This window comes from Chiloscyllium plagiosum, unplaced genomic scaffold, assembly GCF_037043375.1.
Source record: "Chiloscyllium plagiosum isolate Xiang-an unplaced genomic scaffold, Cpla_swu_hap1 HiC_scaffold_34, whole genome shotgun sequence".
Taxonomy (NCBI): Eukaryota; Metazoa; Chordata; class Chondrichthyes; order Orectolobiformes; family Hemiscylliidae; genus Chiloscyllium; species Chiloscyllium plagiosum.
In genome coordinates, this window is record NW_028270172.1 from 14,111,926 (window position 1) to 14,133,372 (window position 21,447).

The 21,447-nt window shown below is 47.7% G+C and overlaps 1 protein-coding gene across 1 annotated transcript in view; it reads right to left on the reverse strand.

Annotated features, from left to right (window-relative positions):
- acad11 (acyl-CoA dehydrogenase family, member 11) overlaps nt 1-21,447 on the reverse strand; it is a 157,445-nt gene that overhangs the window by 88,331 nt on the left and 47,667 nt on the right. The window contains exons 10-13 of the mRNA XM_087978495.1: nt 19,509-19,586; nt 14,972-15,110; nt 8,189-8,296; nt 6,471-6,569 (exon numbers count right to left, since the gene is read on the reverse strand). Coding sequence (XP_087834621.1) covers nt 6,471-6,569; nt 8,189-8,296; nt 14,972-15,110; nt 19,509-19,586 — 424 coding nt within the window. The remainder of the gene's footprint in view (nt 1-6,470; nt 6,570-8,188; nt 8,297-14,971; nt 15,111-19,508; nt 19,587-21,447) is intronic.

Below are 21,447 nucleotides of genomic sequence, written 5' to 3' on the forward strand. Positions count from 1 at the left end.
ATATGACATGGGCTGGATTTCAGTTATCATCTACAAGATGCACTGCAGAAATTCACCAAAGGTCCTTAGACAGCACCTTCTAAACTCATGACGCATTCTATCTAGAAGGACAAGGGCAGTAGATACAATGGGAGCACCACCAATATACAACTTCCCCTCCAAGCCACTCACCATCTCGAATTGGAAATATATCGCCGTTCCTTCACCGTCACTGGGTCAAAATCTCAGAACTCCCTTCCAAACAATATTGTGGAGGTACGCTGAAAGTACATCGAAGAAGGCTCACCATCAAGTTCTCAAGATCCAACTCAGCTGTAAATGCTGGCCCAACCAGGGATACCCATGAGTGAATGGAAGTGACAGTGCACACCTATATTGGTTGCCATGGCAAATTGTCATGGCAATTCAAGCATACCCTTGACTAGAGTCATAATCATAGAGTCATAGAGATATATAGCATGGAAGCAGACCCTTTGGTCCAACCTGTCCATCCCGACCAGATATCCCAACCCAATCTAGTCCCACCTGACAGCACCCGGCCCATATCCCTCCAAACCCTTCCTATTCATATACCCATCCAAATGCCTCTTAAATGTTGCAATTGTACCAGCCTCCACCATATCCTCTGGCAGCTCATTCCATTCACATACCACCCTCTGCATGAAAATGTTGCCCCTTAGGTCCCTTTTATATCTTTCCCCTCTCACCCTAAACCTAGTTCTGGACTCCCCCACCCCAGGGAAAAGACTTTGCCAATTTATCCTATCCATGCCCCTCAATTTTGTAAACCTCTATAAGGTCACCCCTCAGCCTCCGACGCTCCAGGGAAAACAGCCCCAGCCTGTTCAGCCTCTCCCTATAGCTCAAATCCTCCAAACCAGGCAACATCCTTGTAAATCTTTTCTGAACCTTTTCAAGTTTCACAACATCTTTCTGATAGGAAGGAGACCAGAATTGCACGCAATATTCCAACAGTGGCCTAACCAATGTCCTGTACAGCCACAACATGACCTCCCAACTCCTGTACTCAATACTCTGGCCAATAAAGGAAAGCATACCAAACCCCTTTTTCACTTTCCTATCTACCTGCGACTCCACTTTCAAGGAGCTATGACCCTGCACTCCAAGGTCTCTGTGTTCACTCCCGAGGACCTTACCATTAAGTGTATAGGTCCTGCTAAGATTTGCTTTCTCAAAATGCAGCACCTCGCATTTATCTGAATTAAACTCCAAAACTCCATAAAATGGGTCCAAGTAGCTGGAGCTATGCACAAATCAAGCAAAAAGAAAGTTTGGGATGTGGCCTCCAGGCCTGGAAAGGCTCTTGTAGAGTCTCAAAGTGCTGTCCTGGAAGATGAGGTAAATTGCCACGCAAATGGTCTGGGCAGTAGGTAGATGGATGTGCGTCACCCAGTACTAACAGATTTTAGATGGACAATCAGAACAACAATTCCTGTTGGATTATTTTCCTGATCAAAACAATAAAGATTTAGCTCCTTAATTGTGGTAAGTCTTTGGGTGGGAGGAGTTGGTGAAGTGAAGTTTAAAATTGAAGAGGTTTGATGGTAAGCTCATCAGACAACTCTGAGCTGTTAATGTTGTACAATCCAATCCTTACACCGTCAATACTGGCAGGTTTTGAAGGTGTTTCTGACCATAGTTACCAAATGTAACAAGTTTTCAGGTAGTTTATTAAGTTTGTTAAGAAACAGCACTTGCGAAATGATGCATTAGTTAATGAGACAAAAACAAAGTATATAACGTGTGACCATTAGGATGAATCCTTAATATCAATGGATGACCGGGCAGTTGGCATAGAGTGTGTCAATCCCATTTACATTGTGTGTTAGTGTCCTTCCTTGAGCAGAAATCTCAAGGAACTCATCCCTGAGGTCTTCCCTCAATCTCTTCAATCTTCAGTCTGAAGAAGACAGCTCCTTGATGAGGAGGCATGGTGGCTGAGTGGTTAGCACTGCTGCCTCACAGCACCAGGGACCTGGGTTCGATCCCAGCATTGGGTGACTGTCTGCGTGGAGTTTGCACATTCTCCCCATGTCTGCATGGGTTTCCTCCCACAATCCAAAGACGTGCAGGTTAGGTGAATTGGTCATCCTAAATTGCCCACAGAGTAAGGTGCATTAGTCAGGGGGAATAGGTCTGGGTGGGTTACTCTTCGGAGGGTCGGTGTGGACTATTAGGGCCGAAGGGCCTGTTTCCACGCTGTAGGGAATCTAATCTAATTTCTCCTCAGACTCTGAGCCCTTGTTGATACATCCTATTTTTGAGATTGGCTGGTCTGAATCCCTTACAGCTACATATGACATCGCACCCAATGGCCAAGCCAACTGCATTCCTTGCTCACCTCCATCATAACATCAGTCTGCAATTTTCCTAAGAAGAAACCTTTGTATTTTTTTCCTAAACAACTTGGAGCTCCAGGCATCAGTGGCCTGTTAGCCTTTGTAACCTTGATCCTTATAGAATCATTGAATTTTACAGTCCAGGAGGAGGCCATTCAGCCCATCGTGAACTGCACTGGGTGCCGAAAGAGTTACCCAGCTAGTCCCATTCTCCAGCCCTATCGCCACGGCTCTCCAAATTCATCACTTTCAAATACATATCCAGCTCTCTCCTATGGAATGCACCTCCACTACTTTCCCAGGCAGTGCATTCATTTAAGACAAGTGCATTATTAAGTTTTTGATCTCTATAAACCACAGTGCAACAAATAAGGTGTCACAGTGAAATGAGAAATGGAAATAAACCACCAGAACGGAAATATCTTTTAAATCCAGTATCAGACAATAAGGCGCTGATAAGTCGAAATGGCCATAAATGATTATTTGTCTTTGATGTGCATAGTTACTGTTTCATTTAAACTTGCCCTACAGCTCGTAAAACACAATAGTTTGCAAAGAAACACAATCTTTTGATTCCCTCCCCAGCATTTGTGGTTAATCCAGCGCTTTGAAGTAAATGTTTATCGGGCCTTTAATCAAAGTCATGCAGAGACCATTCAGCCTATCAGACTCTGCCAACTCTTTCCAGGGGTTATCATTCCTTATAGGCATTGTGTCACACAGCCACCTTTGACCTGCTGGGTTTCTGGGAAATGCCATGTCACTGAAGCTAACTGGTTTCAACAAAGATTTCCACAAGTAATCAGCCTGTTCTATCAAGAGTGGCAGCACTGCTTTACCAAGATGCCAACTAGACCCCCACCATCAAAGAACATCTTCCCCTTCCCATCCCTCTCTGCTTTCCACAAGGACCATTCCCTTTGACAGTCCTTGGTTTGTGCCACACTCTCCCCACCAACCCCCCCCAAACCCCCAGGTACCTTCTCCTGCAACTGGAAAAGATGCAAAACCTACTGGTACACCAGCCCCCTCACCTCGATCCAGAGCCCCAAATAGTTCTTCCAGATGAGACAGAGGTTCATCTGCCTCTCCTCCAACCTAGGAGAAAGTGAGGTCTGCAGATGCTGGACATTAGACTCGAGAGTGTAGTGCTGGAAAAGCACAGCAGGTCAGGCAACTTTTGTCTGAATAAAGGGCTTTTGTCTGAAACGTCGATTCTCCTGCTCCTCGGATGCTGCCTGACCTGCTGTGCTTTTCCAGCACCACACTCTCGACTCTCCTCCAACTTAGTTTACAGTATCAGGTGTTCCCGATGTGGTCTTCTCTACATGGGGGAGACCGAACGTAAACTCAGGGAACGGCTCCCTGAGCATCACAGCCAGGTCCTCAGGGGCCGACCAGACCTCCCAGTCACCTCCCATTTCAATTCACCCAACCACTCCCTTTCCGATATGACCAACCTTGGCCTTCTCCATTGCTCCAATGACCCAAACCACAAATTGGAGGAACAACACCTCACCCTCTGCCTGGGCAGCCTACAACCCAAAGGACTCAACACTGAGTTCTCCAATTTCAAATAACCTCTCTCCCCATCCCCTGACACCCTTCCCAGCCCCTCACCCTCCCTTCCACTCCTCCCAGCCACCAACTGGATCCATTCTTCCCATTGACCAACCTCCTCGGTTGTATCCTCGACCTATCTTCACCTCTCCCTACCTCACTATCCTGGCCCCACCTCCCCTTTATCTGCAGCTCCCCCCAGACCCACCCCGAGTCCTGAACAAGGGTTACACCTGAAACGTCGACATCTGCACCACCTGATGCTGCTGGGCTTGCTGCGTTCTTCCAGCTTCCTGCTTCTCTTTAATAAAAGGCTGGTATTCCGAGCAGCCAAGCCAAGACTGCCACCTGGTGGTGTAATGGCTGTGAAATAACCTGCTGGCTCAACCTCCAGCTTTAACACAGAAACATAGCAAACAGGAGCAGGAGGTAGGCCACTCAGCCCATCGAGCCATGCCACAATTCAATGTAATCACAACTGATCCTCTATCTCCACGCCATCACCCATTCAGTCCACACACCTTTAGCCTCTAGAAGTCTATTTATTCCTTCAATACATGGGGTGGTGGTGGAGAGTTGTTTTTCAGACTGGAGGCCTGTGACCAGTGGAGTGCCACAAGGATCAGTGCTGGGCCCTCTACATTTTGTCATTTACATAAATGATTTGGATGCGAGTATAAGAGGTATAGTTAGTAAGTTTGCAGATGACACCAAAATGGGAGGTGAAGTGGCCAGTGAAGAGGGTTACATCAGATTAAACAGGATCTGGACCAGATGGGCCAATGGGCTGAGAAGTGGCAGATGGAGTTTAATTCAGATAAATGCGACGTGGCTGCATTTTGGGAAAGCAAACCTTAGCAGGACTTATACACTTAATGGTAAGGTCCTAGGGAGTGTTGCTGAACAAAGAGACCTTGGAGTGCAGGATCATAGCTCCTTGAAAGTGGAATCGCAGGTAGATAGGATAGTGAAGAAGGTGTTTGGTATGCTTTCCTTTATTGGGTATTGAGTACAGGAGTTGGGAGGTCATGTTGCGGCTGTACAGGACATTGGTTAGGCCACTGTTGGAATATTGCGTGCAATTCTGGTCTCAGAAAAATGTTGTGAAACTTGAAAGGGTTCAGAAAAGCTTTACAAGGATGTTGCCAGGGTTGGAGGATCTGAGCTACAGGGAGAGGCTGAACAGGCTAGGGCTGTTTTCCCTGAGCGTCGGAGGCTGAGGGGTGACCTTATAGAGGTTTACAAAATTATGAGGGGCATGGATAGGATAAATAGACAAAGTCTTTTCCCTGGTGTGGGGGGAGTCCAGAACTAGAGGGCATAGGTTTAGGGTGAGAGGGGAAAGATATAAAAAAGACCTAAGGGGCAACTTTTTCACGCAGAGGGTGGTACAGGTATGGAATGAGCTGCCAGAGGAAATGGTGGAGGCTGGTACAATTGCAACATTTAAGAGGCATTTGGTGGGTATATGAATAGGAAGGGTTTGGAGGGATATGGGCCGGGTGCTGGCAGGTGGGACTAGATTGGGTTGGGATATCTGGTCGGTGTGGACGGGTTTGTCTGAAGGGTCTGTTTCCATGCTGTACATCTCTATGACTCGGTGACATTCAGTGACTTCCATGCTCTGAGTGAATTGAGATCTCTTCAGCTCAGTATGCAATGGCCTATCCCTATATCCTGAGACCCCATGATCTTCTTGTCCTGGACCTTCATCCCAGTATTCAGACCATCCGGCCCTGCCATAATGTTAGACATTTCAGTGAGATCCTCACCCATTCTTCTGGACTGCAATGAATTCAGGCCCAGTTGACCCAATCTTTCCTCATGTGACAAACCTGCCACCCCAGGAATCGGTCAGGTGAACCTTCATTGCACTCAGTCTCTGGGAAGTGTACCTTTCTTGGATAAGGAGACTAAAGCTGCACCCAATACTCTAGCTCTAGTTTCACCAAGACCTTGTACAGCAGCAGGAAGACCTCCTTGCTCCTATACTCAAACCCTGTTGCAATGAAGGCCAACAAACCATTTGCTTTCCTAACTGCTTGCTTTCAATGACCAGTGTATAAGACTACCCAGCTCCCTTTGCTCATTAACATTTCCTCACCTATCACCATTTTTCCTACAAAAGTGGATAACTCCACATTTATCGGTGTTCTACACATCTGGTACATGATTGCCAACTCACTCAATTTGTCTAACTCACACTGAAGAGCTTTTATCTCCTTGTCATCACTCACACTTCCCCACTTACAGGTCCTTCTGCTATAACATGACAGTTTTGTTCCTCTGTGACCTCACGGTATAGAAAATCATGCAGTTGAAAGCTTACTAATAGAAAATTGTTATACCCGTTCAGAAGAAACTGTGTGTTATCCAAACAACACCCACAATTCGTAAATGGTGTTATAGCCAATTCATGCTGACAAAACGCACGTTTATGGCAGAATGACCTGTAGTTTTGAGTCAACAGAATGCTCAGAGTACTGGTCCCCCCAGCCGGGGAAAAGTGCGTAACTTCCAAACCTGAGCTCTGGGTCACCCTTTACTCACCACTGGCCCACCACTTCTTGCCAACGATGACATAGCTCTCTCCGTCCCGGTGAATGGTACATTCAACATTGGTGGCATCACTGGAAGCCACGTCCGGCTCTGAGAGGTGGACCGAGTGAAGAAAAAAGCATCATTGTCAGAGATGAAAAGGTCACCATTTCCGAATTAACAGCAGCCATTAATAACACCCAAGGGGGTGGTGTGTTGGGGAGGGGCGGTGTCACAGCCATCAAGCAATCTGCCAATCAGACACACAGAAAGGCCGGGGAGCTCAGAGGTAGTGTTTCTGCCTCTGAGCCAGAACCTCTGGGTTCAGGTCCCACTTCATGATGTGGTGGCCATGGCTCGTGATGTGGTGAGACAGAATAAGCACCAAGCTGCCCCCAAGCCCTTCAAACACATGCCAATGGCAGACAGCGAGAGATTCCTCGTCGGTCATTGAGATGGAACAAAATGTGAAACCACTGCCATCCCAACTGGAAAATGTGCATGTCACTGGCTGGGGTAGGTTTAGAACCTGCATCTTGCCTTACCCCTGGTGAAGATCTCACTGTCCATGGTTCAGGCCTGTGGGACTGTCCATAACACTGGGGCCATCCGACCGTGGCTGCCATCTCTCAATGTCAACACTCAAATTGACACCAGTTGCCTGGGAAGTCACCCCATCAGCTCAGCAGATCTAGGGGTGGGTACAATGGCTCAGGGGTTAGCACTGTTGCCTCACAGAGCCAGGGACTCGGGTTTGATTCCCGCCTCGGGCGACGGGCTGTGTGGAGTTTTCACATTCTCCCTGTGTCTGTGTGGGTTTCCTCACACAGTCCAAAGATGTGCAGGTTAGGGTGGATTGGCCATACTAACTTGCCCCATAGTGTTCAGGAATGTGTAGGCTAGGGGTATTAGTCAGGAGTAATGTAGAGCAATAAAATAGGGAAATAGGTCTGAATGGGACACTTTTCGGAGGGTCTGTGTGGACTTGGTGGGCCAAATGGCCTATTTCAAACTGCAGGGATTCCATCTGTGATCCATTTGGGGTGGCATGGTGGTTAGCACTGCTGCCTCACAGTGCCAGGGACCTGGGTTCGATTCCACTCTCGGGTGACTGACTGTGTGGAGTTTGCACATTCTCCCTGTGTCTGCGTGAGTTTCCTCCAGGTGCTCTGGTTTCCTCCCACAGTCCAAAGATGTGCAGGTTAGGGTAGACTGGCCATGGGAAATGGAGGGCCACGAGAATACGGTAGGGGGTGAGTCAAGGTGGGCTGCTCTTCGGAGGGCTGGTGTGGACTCGATGGGCCGAATGGCCTGCTTCCACACTGTAGGAATTCTATGATCAGCTTTGTGACCAACAGCAAACAACCTGTTGCATTTAAATAGTGCCCTCTCCTTTGTAAAATGTTCTGATAATGCTTCACAGGAGTGACCCCAAAATGGAAACGTGACACTGAGCCAACTAACAAAACCTTATGACCAATGACCGAGAGCTCAGCCCAAGATGGGGATGTTTTATGGAGTGTCATGGGATCAGTGGAGGGGTTTCAGGAAGGAATTTCAGAGTTTGAAAACGCGGCAGTTGTAGGCCGGATCAGTCAAACGGAGCCTGCTGTTATTTTTGGGAAGTGGGGGGAATAAAGGGGTGTGTTACTTCCACAGCCCAGCTCCGGCGAGAGCATCAGCTGGAATCCTAAACGACTGAATGGACTAACCCAGGCAGATGGAGATACCTGTCATGCAAAAACACGAATGGATTTCTCCGTCAAGCAGAGGTTCCAGCCACCTCTTCTTCTGCTCTTCCGTTCCGTACAAGTGTAGCACCTCCATGTTCCCTGTGTCTAGGAAACAAAGTGGGAATGTCATCAGGTGGAAAGTCTGCCGTTGTACTCTGCTGCTTCTGTTATGATGCTGTGTTGAAATGAGCCATTTACACATCACCCTCATGGATCAGTCACCAAGAGTGGGGTGGGGTGGGCTTTGGGTGGGCACAGAGAGCAGGAAACTGTTCCCTGCAGCGCTGAGCTGGACATGGACTGAAGGTGGGGCGGGGGGGGGGGGGGCGCAGGGGTGTTGGTCATTAGGGAGGACTTGGTCATTTCGGGGTGTGCATGTTGGTCATTGGGCAGGTGGGGGTCGAAAGTGTGGTGCTGGAAAAGCACAGCATCCAAGGAGCAGGAGAATCGACGTTTCAGGCATAAGTCCTTCATCAGGAATGAGGCTTGTGGGCCGGGGCACTAAGAGATAAATGGAAACGGGATGGGGCTGGGGGGAAGGTAGCTGAGGATGCATTAGGTAGGAGAAGGTGGGGAGAAGGTGATAGGTCGGAGAGGAGGGTGGAGCAGATAGATGGCAAAGGTGATGGACAGGTCAAGAGAGCGGTGCCGGGTTGGAGGCTTGGGACTGGGGAAAGGTGGGAAAGGGAAAACAAGAAAACTGGTGATGTCCACATTGATGCAGTGGGGTTGGAGGGCCCCAAGGCAGAAGATGAGGTGTTGTTCCTCCTGGCATCGGGTGGTAAGGGAGTGGCGACAGAGGCGGCCCATGTCCTTGGCGGAGTGGAAGGTGGAGTTGAAGTGTTCAGCCAAGGGGCAGTGGAGTTGGTTGGTGAAGGTGTCCCAGAGATGTTCTCTGAAATGATCTGTAAGTTGGTGTCCTGTCTCCACGATGTAGAGGAGACCTCATCGGGTGCAACAGATACGATTGCTCATGGAGGTACAGGTAAATTTCTGTCGGATGTGGAAGGATCCTTTGGGGCCGTCGACGGAGGTGATGGGGCAGGTGTGGGCACAGGTTTTGCACTTCTTGTGGTGGCAAGTGAAGGTGCCAGGAGTGGGGTGTGGGGTGTGGGCTGGTGGGGTTATGGATCTGACGAGGGAGTCACGGAGGGAATGGTCTTTACGGAATGCAGATAGTGGTGGGGAGGGAAATATATCTCTGATGGTGGGGTTCGTTTGGAGGTGACAGAAATGGCGGAGGATATTGTGATGTATACGGAGGTTGGTGGGAGGAAGGTGAGGGCTGGGGGGTGTAATGTCCATGTTGCATTGGGAAGGGAGGGGTTTGAGGGCAGAGATGCAGGAAATGGAGGAGATACGAGGGCATTGTCGATAATGTGGGAGGGGAAATTGCGGTCTTGGAAGAAGGAGGTCATCTGGAATTGTCTATAATGGAACTGGTCATCCTGAAAACAAATGTGGCATAGGCGGAGGAATTGGGAATAAGGGATCACCTTTTTACAGGAGGTAGGGTGGGAGGAGGTGTAGTCCATGTAGCTGTGGGAGTCGGTGGGTTTGTAGTAGATGTACGTAGTCAGTCGGTCACCATTGATGGAGATGGACAGGTCCAGGAAGCAGAGAAAGGTATCCGAGATGGTCCAGGTGAATTTGAGGTCGGGGTGGAAGATGTTGGTAAAGTTGATGAACTGTTCAACATTCTCGTGGGTGCACGAGTGGGCGCCAATACAATAATTGATGTAGCAGAGGAAAAGGTGTGGGATGGTGCCAGTGTAGAGTCATAGAGATGTACAGCATGGAAACAGACCCTTCAGTACAACCTGTCCATGCCGACCAGATATCCCAACCCAATATAGTCCCACCTGACAGCACCTGGCCCATGTCCCTCAAAACCCTTCCTATTCGTATACCCATCCAAATGCCTCTTAAATGTTGCAATTGTACCAGCCTCCACCACTTCCTCTGGCAGCTCATTCCATACACGTACCACTCTTTGCGTGAAAACGTTGCCCCTTAGGTCTCTTTTACATCTTTCCCCTCTCAGCCTAAACCTATGCCCTCTAGTTCTGGACTCCCCTGAATCAGAAAATTGTCTTGGACGCACTTAAGAAATTCCTCTCCATCTAAACCTTTAACACTATAGCAGTCCCAGTCGATTTTTGGGAAGTTAAAATCCCCTACCATAACTACCCTATTATTCTTACAGATAGCTGAGATCCCCTTACAAGTTTGTTTCTCAATTTCCCTCTGACTATTAGGGGGTCTATTATACAATCCCAATAAGGTGATCATCCCTTCCTTATTTCTCAAAGTTGCAGAAGATGGACTGTTCCACCTATCCAACAAAGAGGCAGGTATAGCTGGGCCCCATGCGGGTGCCCATGACTACCCCTTTGCTTTGGAGGAAGTGGAAGGATTGGAAGGAGATTTTGTTGAGGGTGAGGACCAGCTCAGCCAGATGGATGAGGGTGTCAGTGGAAGGGGACTGCTTGGGACCGCATTACAGGAAGAAACTGAGGGCTTGGAGACCTTCGTCATGGCGGATGGAAGTGTACTGGGACTGGATGTCCTTGGTGAAGGTGAGGCTTTGGGGCGGGGAAATGAAAATCTTGGAGGAGGTGAAGGGCATGGGTGATGTCACGAACGTAGGTGGGGAGTTCCTGGACTAAGGGGGACAGGACAGTGTCAAGGCAGGCAGAGATCAGGTTTGTGAATCTTCGGAAGGAGGTAGAATTGGGCAGTGGGGGGGTCACGGACAATGAAGTTGGAGGCTGTGGATGGGAGATCCCCAGAGGTGATGAGGTTGTGTACAGTCTGGAAGATGATGGTTTGGTGATGGAGGTGAGGTCGTAGTCGAGGGGACAGTAGGAGGAGGCATCTATGAGTTGGCGCCTGTCTTCAGTGGTGGAGAAGTTGGTGCCATACATGACTTCTGCACTCCCCCCTCCCCCTGCCCACCTTCTGCGGGTTTGATGGTGAAGTTGTAGTCGGATCGGAGGGAGTAGAGGACTCCGTGTTGTGAGGGCGGGAGATTGGAGTGGGTGGACAGGTTGAGGTGGTCAATGTCATGGTAGTAGTTAGAAATGAAGAGGTCAAGGGTGGGTAACAGGCCAGCACAGGGTGTCCAGGTGGATGGGGTGTGTTGGAGGCAGGAGAAGGGGTCCTCTGTGGGTGGGCGGGAGTCCTGGTTGATTAAAGTGGGCCTGGAGGCGGAGGTGGCGCAGAAATGTTCAAGGTCATGACGCGTGTCGAAGTCATTAATTTGAGAGCATAGCAGGATAAAGATAAGGCCTTTGCTGAGGACTAACATTCATCTCAGTGAGTGGGAGGTCTGAGGGAATGGTGAGCATACAGCATGGCTGGGAGCCAGGACCTGGTGTGCGGTTGCAGCTGGGTGTGGGGGCAGGGACAGTCACTTGAATGGGCGGGATTATAGGATCAGGAGTGATGTCACCAACAGAAGTGATGCTCACAAAGGGGGCGGAAGTGGGGTCTACAGCAGTGTCCATGGGGTAGGAAGTGACATCACATGTGATGGCAGCGACATTGCAGACTGGTTTCTGGTGAGTGACATCACTGGTGGTGGAAGTGACATAGGTGATGGAGTCATCAAGTCCAGGTGAGTGACGTCTTTAGGGGCAGAAGTGGCTGCAGCAGCAGCAATTGGGGAGGTGGGTGTGTTGGTCATTTGAGGCTGTGCATGTTAGTCATTGGGGAGGTGGTTGTGCTGGTCGTTGGGGGTGTGCATGTTGGTCATTGGGGAAGTGGGTGTGTTGGTCATTGGGGGTGTGCATGTTGGTCATTGGGGAGGTGGGTGTGTTGGTCATTGGGGAGGTGGGTGTGTTGGTCATTGGGGAAGTGGGTGTGTTGATCATTTGGGAGTGTGCATGATGGTCATTGGGGAGGTGGGTGTGTTGATCATTTGGGAGTGTGCATGATGGTCATTGGGGAGGTGGGTGTGTTGATCATTTGGGAGTGTGCATGATGGTCATTGGGGAGGTGGGTGTGTTGGTCATTTGGTGGTGTGCCTGTGGTCATTGGGGAAGTGAGTGTGTTGGTCATTGGGGAGGTGGGTGTGTTGATCATTGGGGCAGTGGGTGTGTTGTTCATTAGGGAGGTGGGTGTGTTGGTCTTTGGAGAAGTGGATGTGTTGGTCATTGGGGAGGTGGGTGTGTTGGTCATTGGGGAGGTGGGTGTGTTGGTCATTGGGGAGGTGGGTGTATTGGTCATTGGAACGGATGTTGGTCATTAGGAGGATTTGGTCATTGAGGAATGGGATATACAATCAGCCAGACTGCTGCCTCCCACATACCCAGTGGTCCCTTGCCCTGGGTGCTTGAGGTTCGGAGACAGTGGAGGATAGAGTTAGTCTGGACCACAAAGCCCTCATCCCATGGCCAACCGCTGCTCCTGTCTCTTTCTGGCCAATAGGTTCCATAACTTTAAGGTTGAAAGATGTTTTTCAAATCCCCCCTAAATCTCCTGCTCTTTACCTGAAAGCTATGCCCATTTTTTACTGACCCCTCTACTTAGAGGAAATGTTTTTCCCAGTCTAACCGCAGTCTGAGCCCCTCAATCAGATCCCTCCCGGAACACCAGATCAGTCACTGTAGACAATACTTTCTGGTTAGCCATATGCCAAAGAACAGCATCAAGTGCCGCATTTGTATAGCGCCGTTTGCACAGCAAATTACTTTCAAATGTTCATCAACCAAAGTTTGACATCAAACCACAGAAGGTGTCAGAGCAGATGGCCAGAGAAGTGAGTTTTAAAGGGGAAATGTGTCGAGAAGTTCCAGGAGGGGAAGAGAAAGATATTAATGCAACAGCAGGGTAAAGCACAGAAGATGCAGCATTCGGTACAGCTCCCGAGGGACGCAATACGAAAGCTCTGCTTTAAGCTGAGAATTTGAATTTTTATAGACACTTTAAAAGAATCATTTAAACACACTGAAGGAATAGTTTTATTTTGATTCATTCATGTGTTTTGCCCAGCCAGCGTGTACTGCCTGTCCGTAACTGCCCAGATGGCAGCTGAGAGTTGCTGTGGGTCTGGAGTCACTTGTAAGTGGGGGTTAGGCAGATTGCATTTCTTAAAGGACATGATGAACATGATGGGTTTTTATGCTTGCCGTTGGATTAGCTTTTTATTCCAGATTTCTACGGAATTCAGTTTAAAGGGAGGCAGTGGCATTGTGGTAATGTCACTTGAAAAATAAACAAAAACCTTCACAGTAATATTCTGGGGATGTGGGTTCAAACACCACCATTGGCAGAGGGTGAAATTTGAATTCAATTAAAATATCTCATTGTCAATTAACACAGGCCCAGCGAGCGCTGTCAATATCCCATGAATGCTTTTTGTTCTCAAAAATCACAGGCTCAACAGACCATTCCTGTTCCTAACGTGGAGAACTTGGCAAGGGGAGGATTAAAAAGTGAAAATACCACGCTCCTGATCTTCGGGCACCCGGTACGGAGGAGGGAGGGCAGGTCTGAGGACCTCCTCGTGGGTCTGCTCCTGGGCCTGGCCAAACTGGCCATAAACAGGTCCAGGCAGCGGGCCGTGGAGGGGGACGTTAGGGCCGACTGCCTGCCCCTCTTCCGCGGTTACATTAGAGCCCGGGTGTCCTTGGAGAAGGAGCACGCGGTGTCCACCAACACCCTGGAGTTGTTCAGGGAGAGGTGGGCGCCGCAGGGAGTGGAGTGCATTATTTCCCCCTCCAACTCTATTTTGATTTAATCCCTGCCCTCCCCTTCACTGTTAAAAAAAATTAAAATAAAAAGTGAAACTATCAATGCAGAGGTGTTGACATTGTTCCTTGGCAGAAGGTTGGAGCCATGTGGACTGGCCAGAGTTCACTTGTTGAGATCAAACCCAAGATCATGATTTGTGAGGGTGGGTGGAGTTCACAGGCAAGGGGTTGGGGAGAGAAAAAAAACAAGAAAGAGAAAAAGTGAGAAAAAGAGCGAGAGAGAGAAAGGAGAGAGAAAAACAGAGAAAGAAACAAAGAGAGAAAGAAGGAAAGAAAAGATGGAAAGAGAGAAAGAGAGAAGGATCGAAAGAGAGAAAGAAAGAGAGAGAGAAAGACAGAGAGAGAAAGACAGAAAGAAAGGGAGATGGAAAGAAAGAGAGAAGGAAAGAAAGAGAGAAAGAGAGAGAGAGAAAGACGGAAAGAAAGAGACGGAAAGAAAGAGAGAAGGAAAGAAAGAGAAGGAAAGAAAGAGAGAAGGAAAGAAAGAGAGATAGGAAGGGAGGAAGGAGACAGGGAGGAAGACAGTGAAAGAAAGAAGAAAGTGGGAGAACGAAAGAGGGAAAGAAAAAGGGAAAAAATGGAAAAAATGAAGTGGGAAAGACAGTGGTAAAAGAAGAAGAGAACATTGAATACAAGAGGAAGATGGTCATCACAGAACATGGAAGGCTGGAGCTCAGTCAGGAAGGTCTGTGATTGTGGAAAGGAATGGACAATGATGCTCAGGGATAGCCGAGGAGTCTCTGATGAGGGTGGTCTTCAGATAAGTGGAGATCAGGTTCAGCCGAAGGGAACTGATGGGTTCCAAAAAACAGTCATACCGGGATTCTAAACGTTAACTCCCTTGCCCTCTCCACAGGCAGTGCCCGACCTGGTGAGATGTTCCAGAACTTGCTGATTTTGTTATAAAATATCAGGTGTTTTTTTTCTGTCAACTTCCCTTCTCACTTAAACCTCACGGTTCCTAAGCAGAAGGTGCCAATCCATTCAGCAACGATAATGGGTGATGCTTGAGTTGGCGACCTACCTGGAGCCTGGCAGTTGAAAACGTCAGGAGCAAAGAAGCATCTTCCAGTTTCTTCAGCAATGAAAGCATAATCCAACTGAGTCAGGCCGCTGACTGCTGGCAGGAAGAGGTTCCAGAGACCTGCAGCTTTCGCCTTGTGCTGCCAGGGAAAAAAAAAACACACAAAGAGCCAAAGAAAACATTCACCTCATCCAATCCTGCATAACATCATTGAACAATGTCACACATTCAACCGATCATGACTATCTGGTAAAATAATCAATCAGTCCCGCCTCTCCACATTTTCTCCACATTTTCAATCTCTTGAGAGTGATTCTGTGTTCAGGCAGAGGTTTTTCAGATTGCGACCTGTTGTGTCAAGCAGTTTGTTTGCCTAACTCTGTCTCCAGTTCCTACTGTGCCAATCATCTCCCATCCATCTCCCCTGCTTACTGCCCCCTCTGCCATCAGAACCTCATTTCCTCTGTCGTAACCGTTCAGGATTCATACACCTCTGTCAAATTCTCTCTTCCTTTTCTCTACTCTGAACAAGTACAACTCCAGTCTCACCATGGGACAGATACTTTTCATCCCTGGGTATTGTTCTATTTGAGGTATTGTGCACAGTTGAAAGGAACATCTCGTGGTGCAGTGGGTAGTGTCCTTGCCTTTGAGCCTGCACCTATGGGTTCGAATCCAATCCCCCGGCCTTGACGGATAAGGTCAGTCCAAGGTTGAAGAACGTCCTCCCTCAAAAAATATAACGTCGCATCTCGTTGCGGCACCACCTTACCCTAGACCTTCCAAACAGCACAAGGGTTTTCGCAAAAGTGCCATATTGTACACCTTCTGGAGGTCCAAACACAAACATCGGACAGAGTGCGCGAAAATCCAAACGTGCCACACACCTCTTCGACTGCCACTTGCCTCCCCCTGTGGTAAAGTGTGAATGCCCACAGTCAGATTGTTCAGGACCCTCGGGAATGGGGGGGGAAGGACCCCCTCAATGCTGGGAATGATGGTGTGACACTGACCAAGGAAGGTGTCTTCACCATGTGACCAAACAGGGTTTAGTCTCAACCTGCAAATCCATCTGACAGATGGAGGGAGAGAAATGGAGACAGTGTGGGCGAGATTCCTGGTCAGCTAAGTGATGGAAGGGATATGGGGGCCCCTACCTTCACTATTCAACGCTCCAGCTTACAATGTATCACACAGCAACCCTGGCTCCCTGAGTGAACTGTAACACCCCGCCAGTTCATTACTTGCACCTCTAGGACATTCCCAAAGTCGCTGGCATTGGTGTCAAAGAGCAAAGGGCACAGGTGAAGAGGAAACCATTAACCAGATTCAACACTGAGTGTTAGCAATCTCCTGGAGGGGTACTCAATGTGAATTCACAGCAGAATTGGGGGCATTACAGCAGGGTGGAGAATTCCCACTGGATTAAAAGTAAGCTGGGAATTACCACTGAGTGCTGGGAGGAGCCAGCTATGCTAGAAGGGCATTTTTAAGGAAATTTGTGTACCAAGTCTGGCTTTAATTGTAGGAGCAGCAGTTCAGAGGAGATTTACTCAACTGATTGCCAGGGCGAGGGTTGAGCTATCTTATAAGGAAAGGCTGAGCAGACGATGGTATAGTGTGTGATGATGTTGTCACTTTAAAAAGGTTCTTTTGTCCTTGGTTTTTTTGAAGAGAGGTCGTAAAGGCAGCGATACCGAAGAGTCCAAAGTTAACTCTGATTGCTCTCTACAGATGCTGCCAGACCTGCCGAGCTTTTCCAACAACTTCTGCTTTTGTTTTAAACGTGCTGTCCATTGCATTGCAGTACGGACTCGATGGGCCAAATGGGCCCCATGCTGTACAATTCTGCGAGTCCAGGCAATACCCAGGAATGTTGTGGTGCTGCACAAGGGGGTTTTTAAACAGAAACCGTGATGAGCCATTTTGTGAGAATGACATTTTGCACCATGCCTGAGATCTCAGAGTTGATCTATTCCCGTGGTTCCTCTGTTTTGGAAGGTGGTACTTTAAGCTGTTAATTAGAAATCTGAAGCTGCCCAGTACTCCTGCTGTGACCTGTCACTGAGTACTGTGTTCTGCCAACAGAAAACTGCAAGGCTGTAACATCCGTACCAACAGCCAGTTAAAGGCTTCAAAAGAAAGTTCATCCCACCAAGAAGAGAAAAACTGAAATCTTACAGAAGTGAAATCTTTGCCTTTTCGTTTCTTCCCTGCTGCATTTAACTCTATTCTGATCTCTTTCAAGATCGATCATTGCTAAAGAGAAATTCAAACCTCCAGTTAAGACCGGGAATAAAAACATATCAAGGCTTCACGTTTTAAATTTTTTACTGCAAGAAATGGCCAATGAAACACAATCGACTAAACACTATTTTCTTTTTGTAGGCAATTAAACTATAGAAATACTTGTTTCTTTTTCAGTATCACTCTCCATGGAATTAGTTACGATAACAAACAATTCACAATTGCTCCCAGTTTCTAATCTGTTACTTTCTCTTCAGTTTTCCCAGTTAGGTAGCCTCTAATCCCAGGACTACCACCCACTGTGAGGCTTACACTGTAGATTCCTTCTGTTAGCACTGAGCTAGGCAAATCTTCCATTCTCCTTTCATTCCTACTGAATGTTGTCTTTAATCTGTGTCCAAGCTCCCACTCACGCTGAATGATAGCGTTAACATTTTTCTGCATGAGATGCGGGCCTGTCTGATTCCATCTCTTGCTCACTACCTCTCAGATGACAGCAAGAAAAAAAATGCACCTGCGGTATGTTGGTGACGGCCAAGTGTTTATAGGGAAGTCTGTAACCTGATCTCAAAATGGCTTCCTCTGCATTCTTACTAACGGAAATGAAATACACATTTGTTTTGTATCTAAGTGGGAACTTTTTTGAGATTGGCATTGATGCCAACCTCACCCCTCCACAACACACTCACTTCTTTAAAGTAAAGGGGTGATTTACTGCATATGTGTTACAACATCTTGCTGAGACTTTGGAGGTATGATGAAAGGTGTATTTTAGACATATTACATTTTGGGATTTTTATATTAAAATAGAGGCACATGTGGGTCGTTCCTGTGAATTGTTTTTTAAAGACAGGTCAGAAATTTGTGTGAAACAGTTTCTTAAGTACATCAATTCCAAGAAAGCATATCAAAGACATGTCATAGAGTCATACTGCAGGGCAACAGGCCTTCGGTCTAACCAGTCCATACCAACCACAATCTCAAAATAAATTAGTACCATTTGCTTACATTTGGTTCAAATCCCTCTAAACATTTCTTACTCGTGTTTTTTTTAATCTAAATACCTTTTAAACGTTGTAACTGCACCTGCATCCACCACTTTCTCTGGAAGTCCAGTCCACACATGAACTGCTCTCTGTGCAAAAAAATTACCCCTTGTGTCTTTTTGAAACCTTTATCCTCTCACCTAAAAAATATGCTGGCTAGTCTTGAAATCTCCCACCCTAGGGTAAAGAGACCTGCCATTCACCTTATCTACACCCCTCATGATTTTATAAGCCTCTATAAGGTCACCCCTCAACCTCCTACACTCCAGTGAAAAAAGTGCCAGGCCATCAGCCTCTCCTTGTATCTCCAACCCTCCAATCCAGGCAACACCCTGGTAAACCTTTTCTGAACCCTCTCCAGCTTAATAATATCCTTCCTATAGCAGGGGGTGACCAGAACTGGGCACATTACTCCAGAACAGGCCTCACCAATGTCCTGTACAACCTCAACATGAATGTTCCAACTCCAATACTCAAAGGTCTGAGCAGTGAAGGTTAGCATGCTAAATGCCATCTGAACCACCCCATCTATGTGCAATACAAACTTCATAGGATTATCTTCCTGAACCCTCAGATTAGATTAGATTAGATTAGATTACTTACAGTGTGGAAACAGGCCCTTCGGCCCAACAAGTCCACACCGACCCTCCGAAGAGCAATCCACCCAGACCCATTTCCCTACATTCACCTAACACTACGGGCACTTTGGCATGGCCAATTCACCTAACCTGCACACTTGTTCTATCACACAACCTAGAGCCCTGTTTTGAATTGTATAAATCCTGTGATTGCAGCAAAGTGCCTGGGAGAACCCCTGTTTTGGTAATGAGTACAATGCTTACTCTGCTGAGTTTACAACAGACCAACAGCTTGTTTTGACCAGAACAGAAGACTCTATGTCCCAGGTGAGAAGAATCGTGATTACATCTCAGAAGGGAATCTCCCAGCAGGATAATCTAGCTTCTCCCAGCAGGAGAACCAAGCTTTCAGTTCAGGGCAACTGGTCACACCACCCCACCCTAGCCCCCCCACCTGCTCCCACCCCACCATCATTCCAGGAGACTGGATCTACACAACTGAGGCTTAGAAACTGCTTTGTTCCCAGGCGTAAATAACTTTCACCATACAGTAACAAAACATAATTCTTTATAATCCCCACAATTGTGACAAAACTTTCCTGTTACGGGTCTCCACAGGGATCATAATGACAATCATAAAGAGAAAAAAATTCACTTCAAAATTACCTTCAGTGCCTCTATAACGGGAGGTTTCTGCCATCTGAGGGTTGATTGCACATTTGCTGCATAGTACTCTGCAACTTCCTGGACAAACATAAACAGCAGGGCGTGAAGGATAGAAATGACCAGCCGCAGTGTGGAGTACCAATAAACCTTCACAACACACAGGTTACAGAAATGGCTGGCAGAGCCAGGAGGTTACTGGTTCAAGTCCATTTCAGCACAGTACCCTGGGCTCACCCTCCAACGCAGTGCTGAAGGGTGCTGCATTACCAGAGACACATGTTGGAGATTCTTTATTGCCTTCATGGGACGGGGGCATTGCTGCCTGGGGTCAGCGTTCAGGGCCCATCCTGAATTGGTGGTGACGGAGACAATGGGCGACTTTGAAGCTTAAAAGGGTTGGAGGAATTGAGCTATAAGGAGAGGCTGAGTTGGCTGGAGGGATTTTCTTTTGGAGCACTGGGGGCTGAGGGTTGGCCTTATAGAGGTTTTAATTCACAAGGAGCATGGTTAGGGTAAATACACAAATCTTTTCTCTGGGGTGGGGGAGTCAGAAACTAGAGGGCATAGATTTAAGATGAGAGGGGAAAGATTTAAAAGGGGCCTGAGGGGTAATGTTTTCATGCAGAGGGTGATGCATGTATGGAATGAGATGCCAGAGGAAATGGTGGAGGCAGACACAATTATAACATTTAGAAGGTATTTGAATGTGTAGATGAATACGAAAGGTTTAAAGGGGTATGGGCCATATCCTGGCAAATGGGACTAGACTTATCCAGGATATCTGGTCAGAAACATCTAGTTTCTGACTCCCCCCACCCCAGAGAAAAGATTTGTGTATTTACCCTAACCATGCTCCTTGTGAATTAAAACCTCTATAAGGTCAACCCTCAGCCCCCAGTGCTCCAAATGAGTTGGACCAAAGGGTCTGTTTCCATGCAGTATGTTTCGATTTCTTTCCCAGGAGCCCATGTAGATGGGAAGCACACTGCTCAGTTGAGAAATGGGACTCAACGCAGTTTCGGCCTGGGAAGCAGATAGCGTCATAGAGATGTACAGCATGGAAACAGACCCTTCAGTCCAACCTGTCCATGCCGACCAGATATCCCAACCCAATCTAGTCCCACCTGCCAGCACCCGGCCCACATCCCTCCAAACCCTTCCTATTCATATACCCATCCAAATGCCTTTTAAATGTTGCAATTGTACCAGCCTCCACCACTTCCTCTGGCAGCTCATTCCATACACGTACCACCATCTGCATGAAAAAGTTGCCCCTTAGGTCCCTTTTATATCTTTCCCCTCTCACCCTAAACCTATGCCCTCTAGTTCTGGACTCCCCGACCACAGGGAAAAAACCTTGTCTAGTTACCCTATCCATGCCCCTCATAATTTTGTACACCTCGATAAGGTCACCCCTCAGCCTCCAACACTCCAGGGAAAACAGCCCCAGCCTGTTCAGCCTTTCCCCATAGCTCAAATCCTCCAAGCCTGGCAACATCCTTGTAAATCTTTTCTGAACCCTTTCAAGTTTCACAACATCTTTCCGATAGGAAGGAGACCAGAATTGCATACAATATTCCAACAGTAGCCTAACCAATGTCCTGTACAGCCACAACATGACCTCCCAACTCCTGTACTCAATACTCTGACCAATAAAGGAAAGCATACCAAGCACCTTCTTCACTATCCTACCTACCTGCGACTCCACTTTCAAGGAGCTATGAACCTGCACTCCAAAGTTCAGCAACACACCCTAGGACCTTACCATTAAGTGTATAAGTCCTGCTAAGATTTGCTTTCCCAAAATGCAGCACCTCGCATTTATCTGAATTAAACTTCATCTGCCACTTCTCAGCCCATTGGCCCATCTGGTCCAGATCCTGTTGTAATCTGAGGTAACCCTCTTCACTGTCCACTACATCTCCAATTTTGGTGTCAT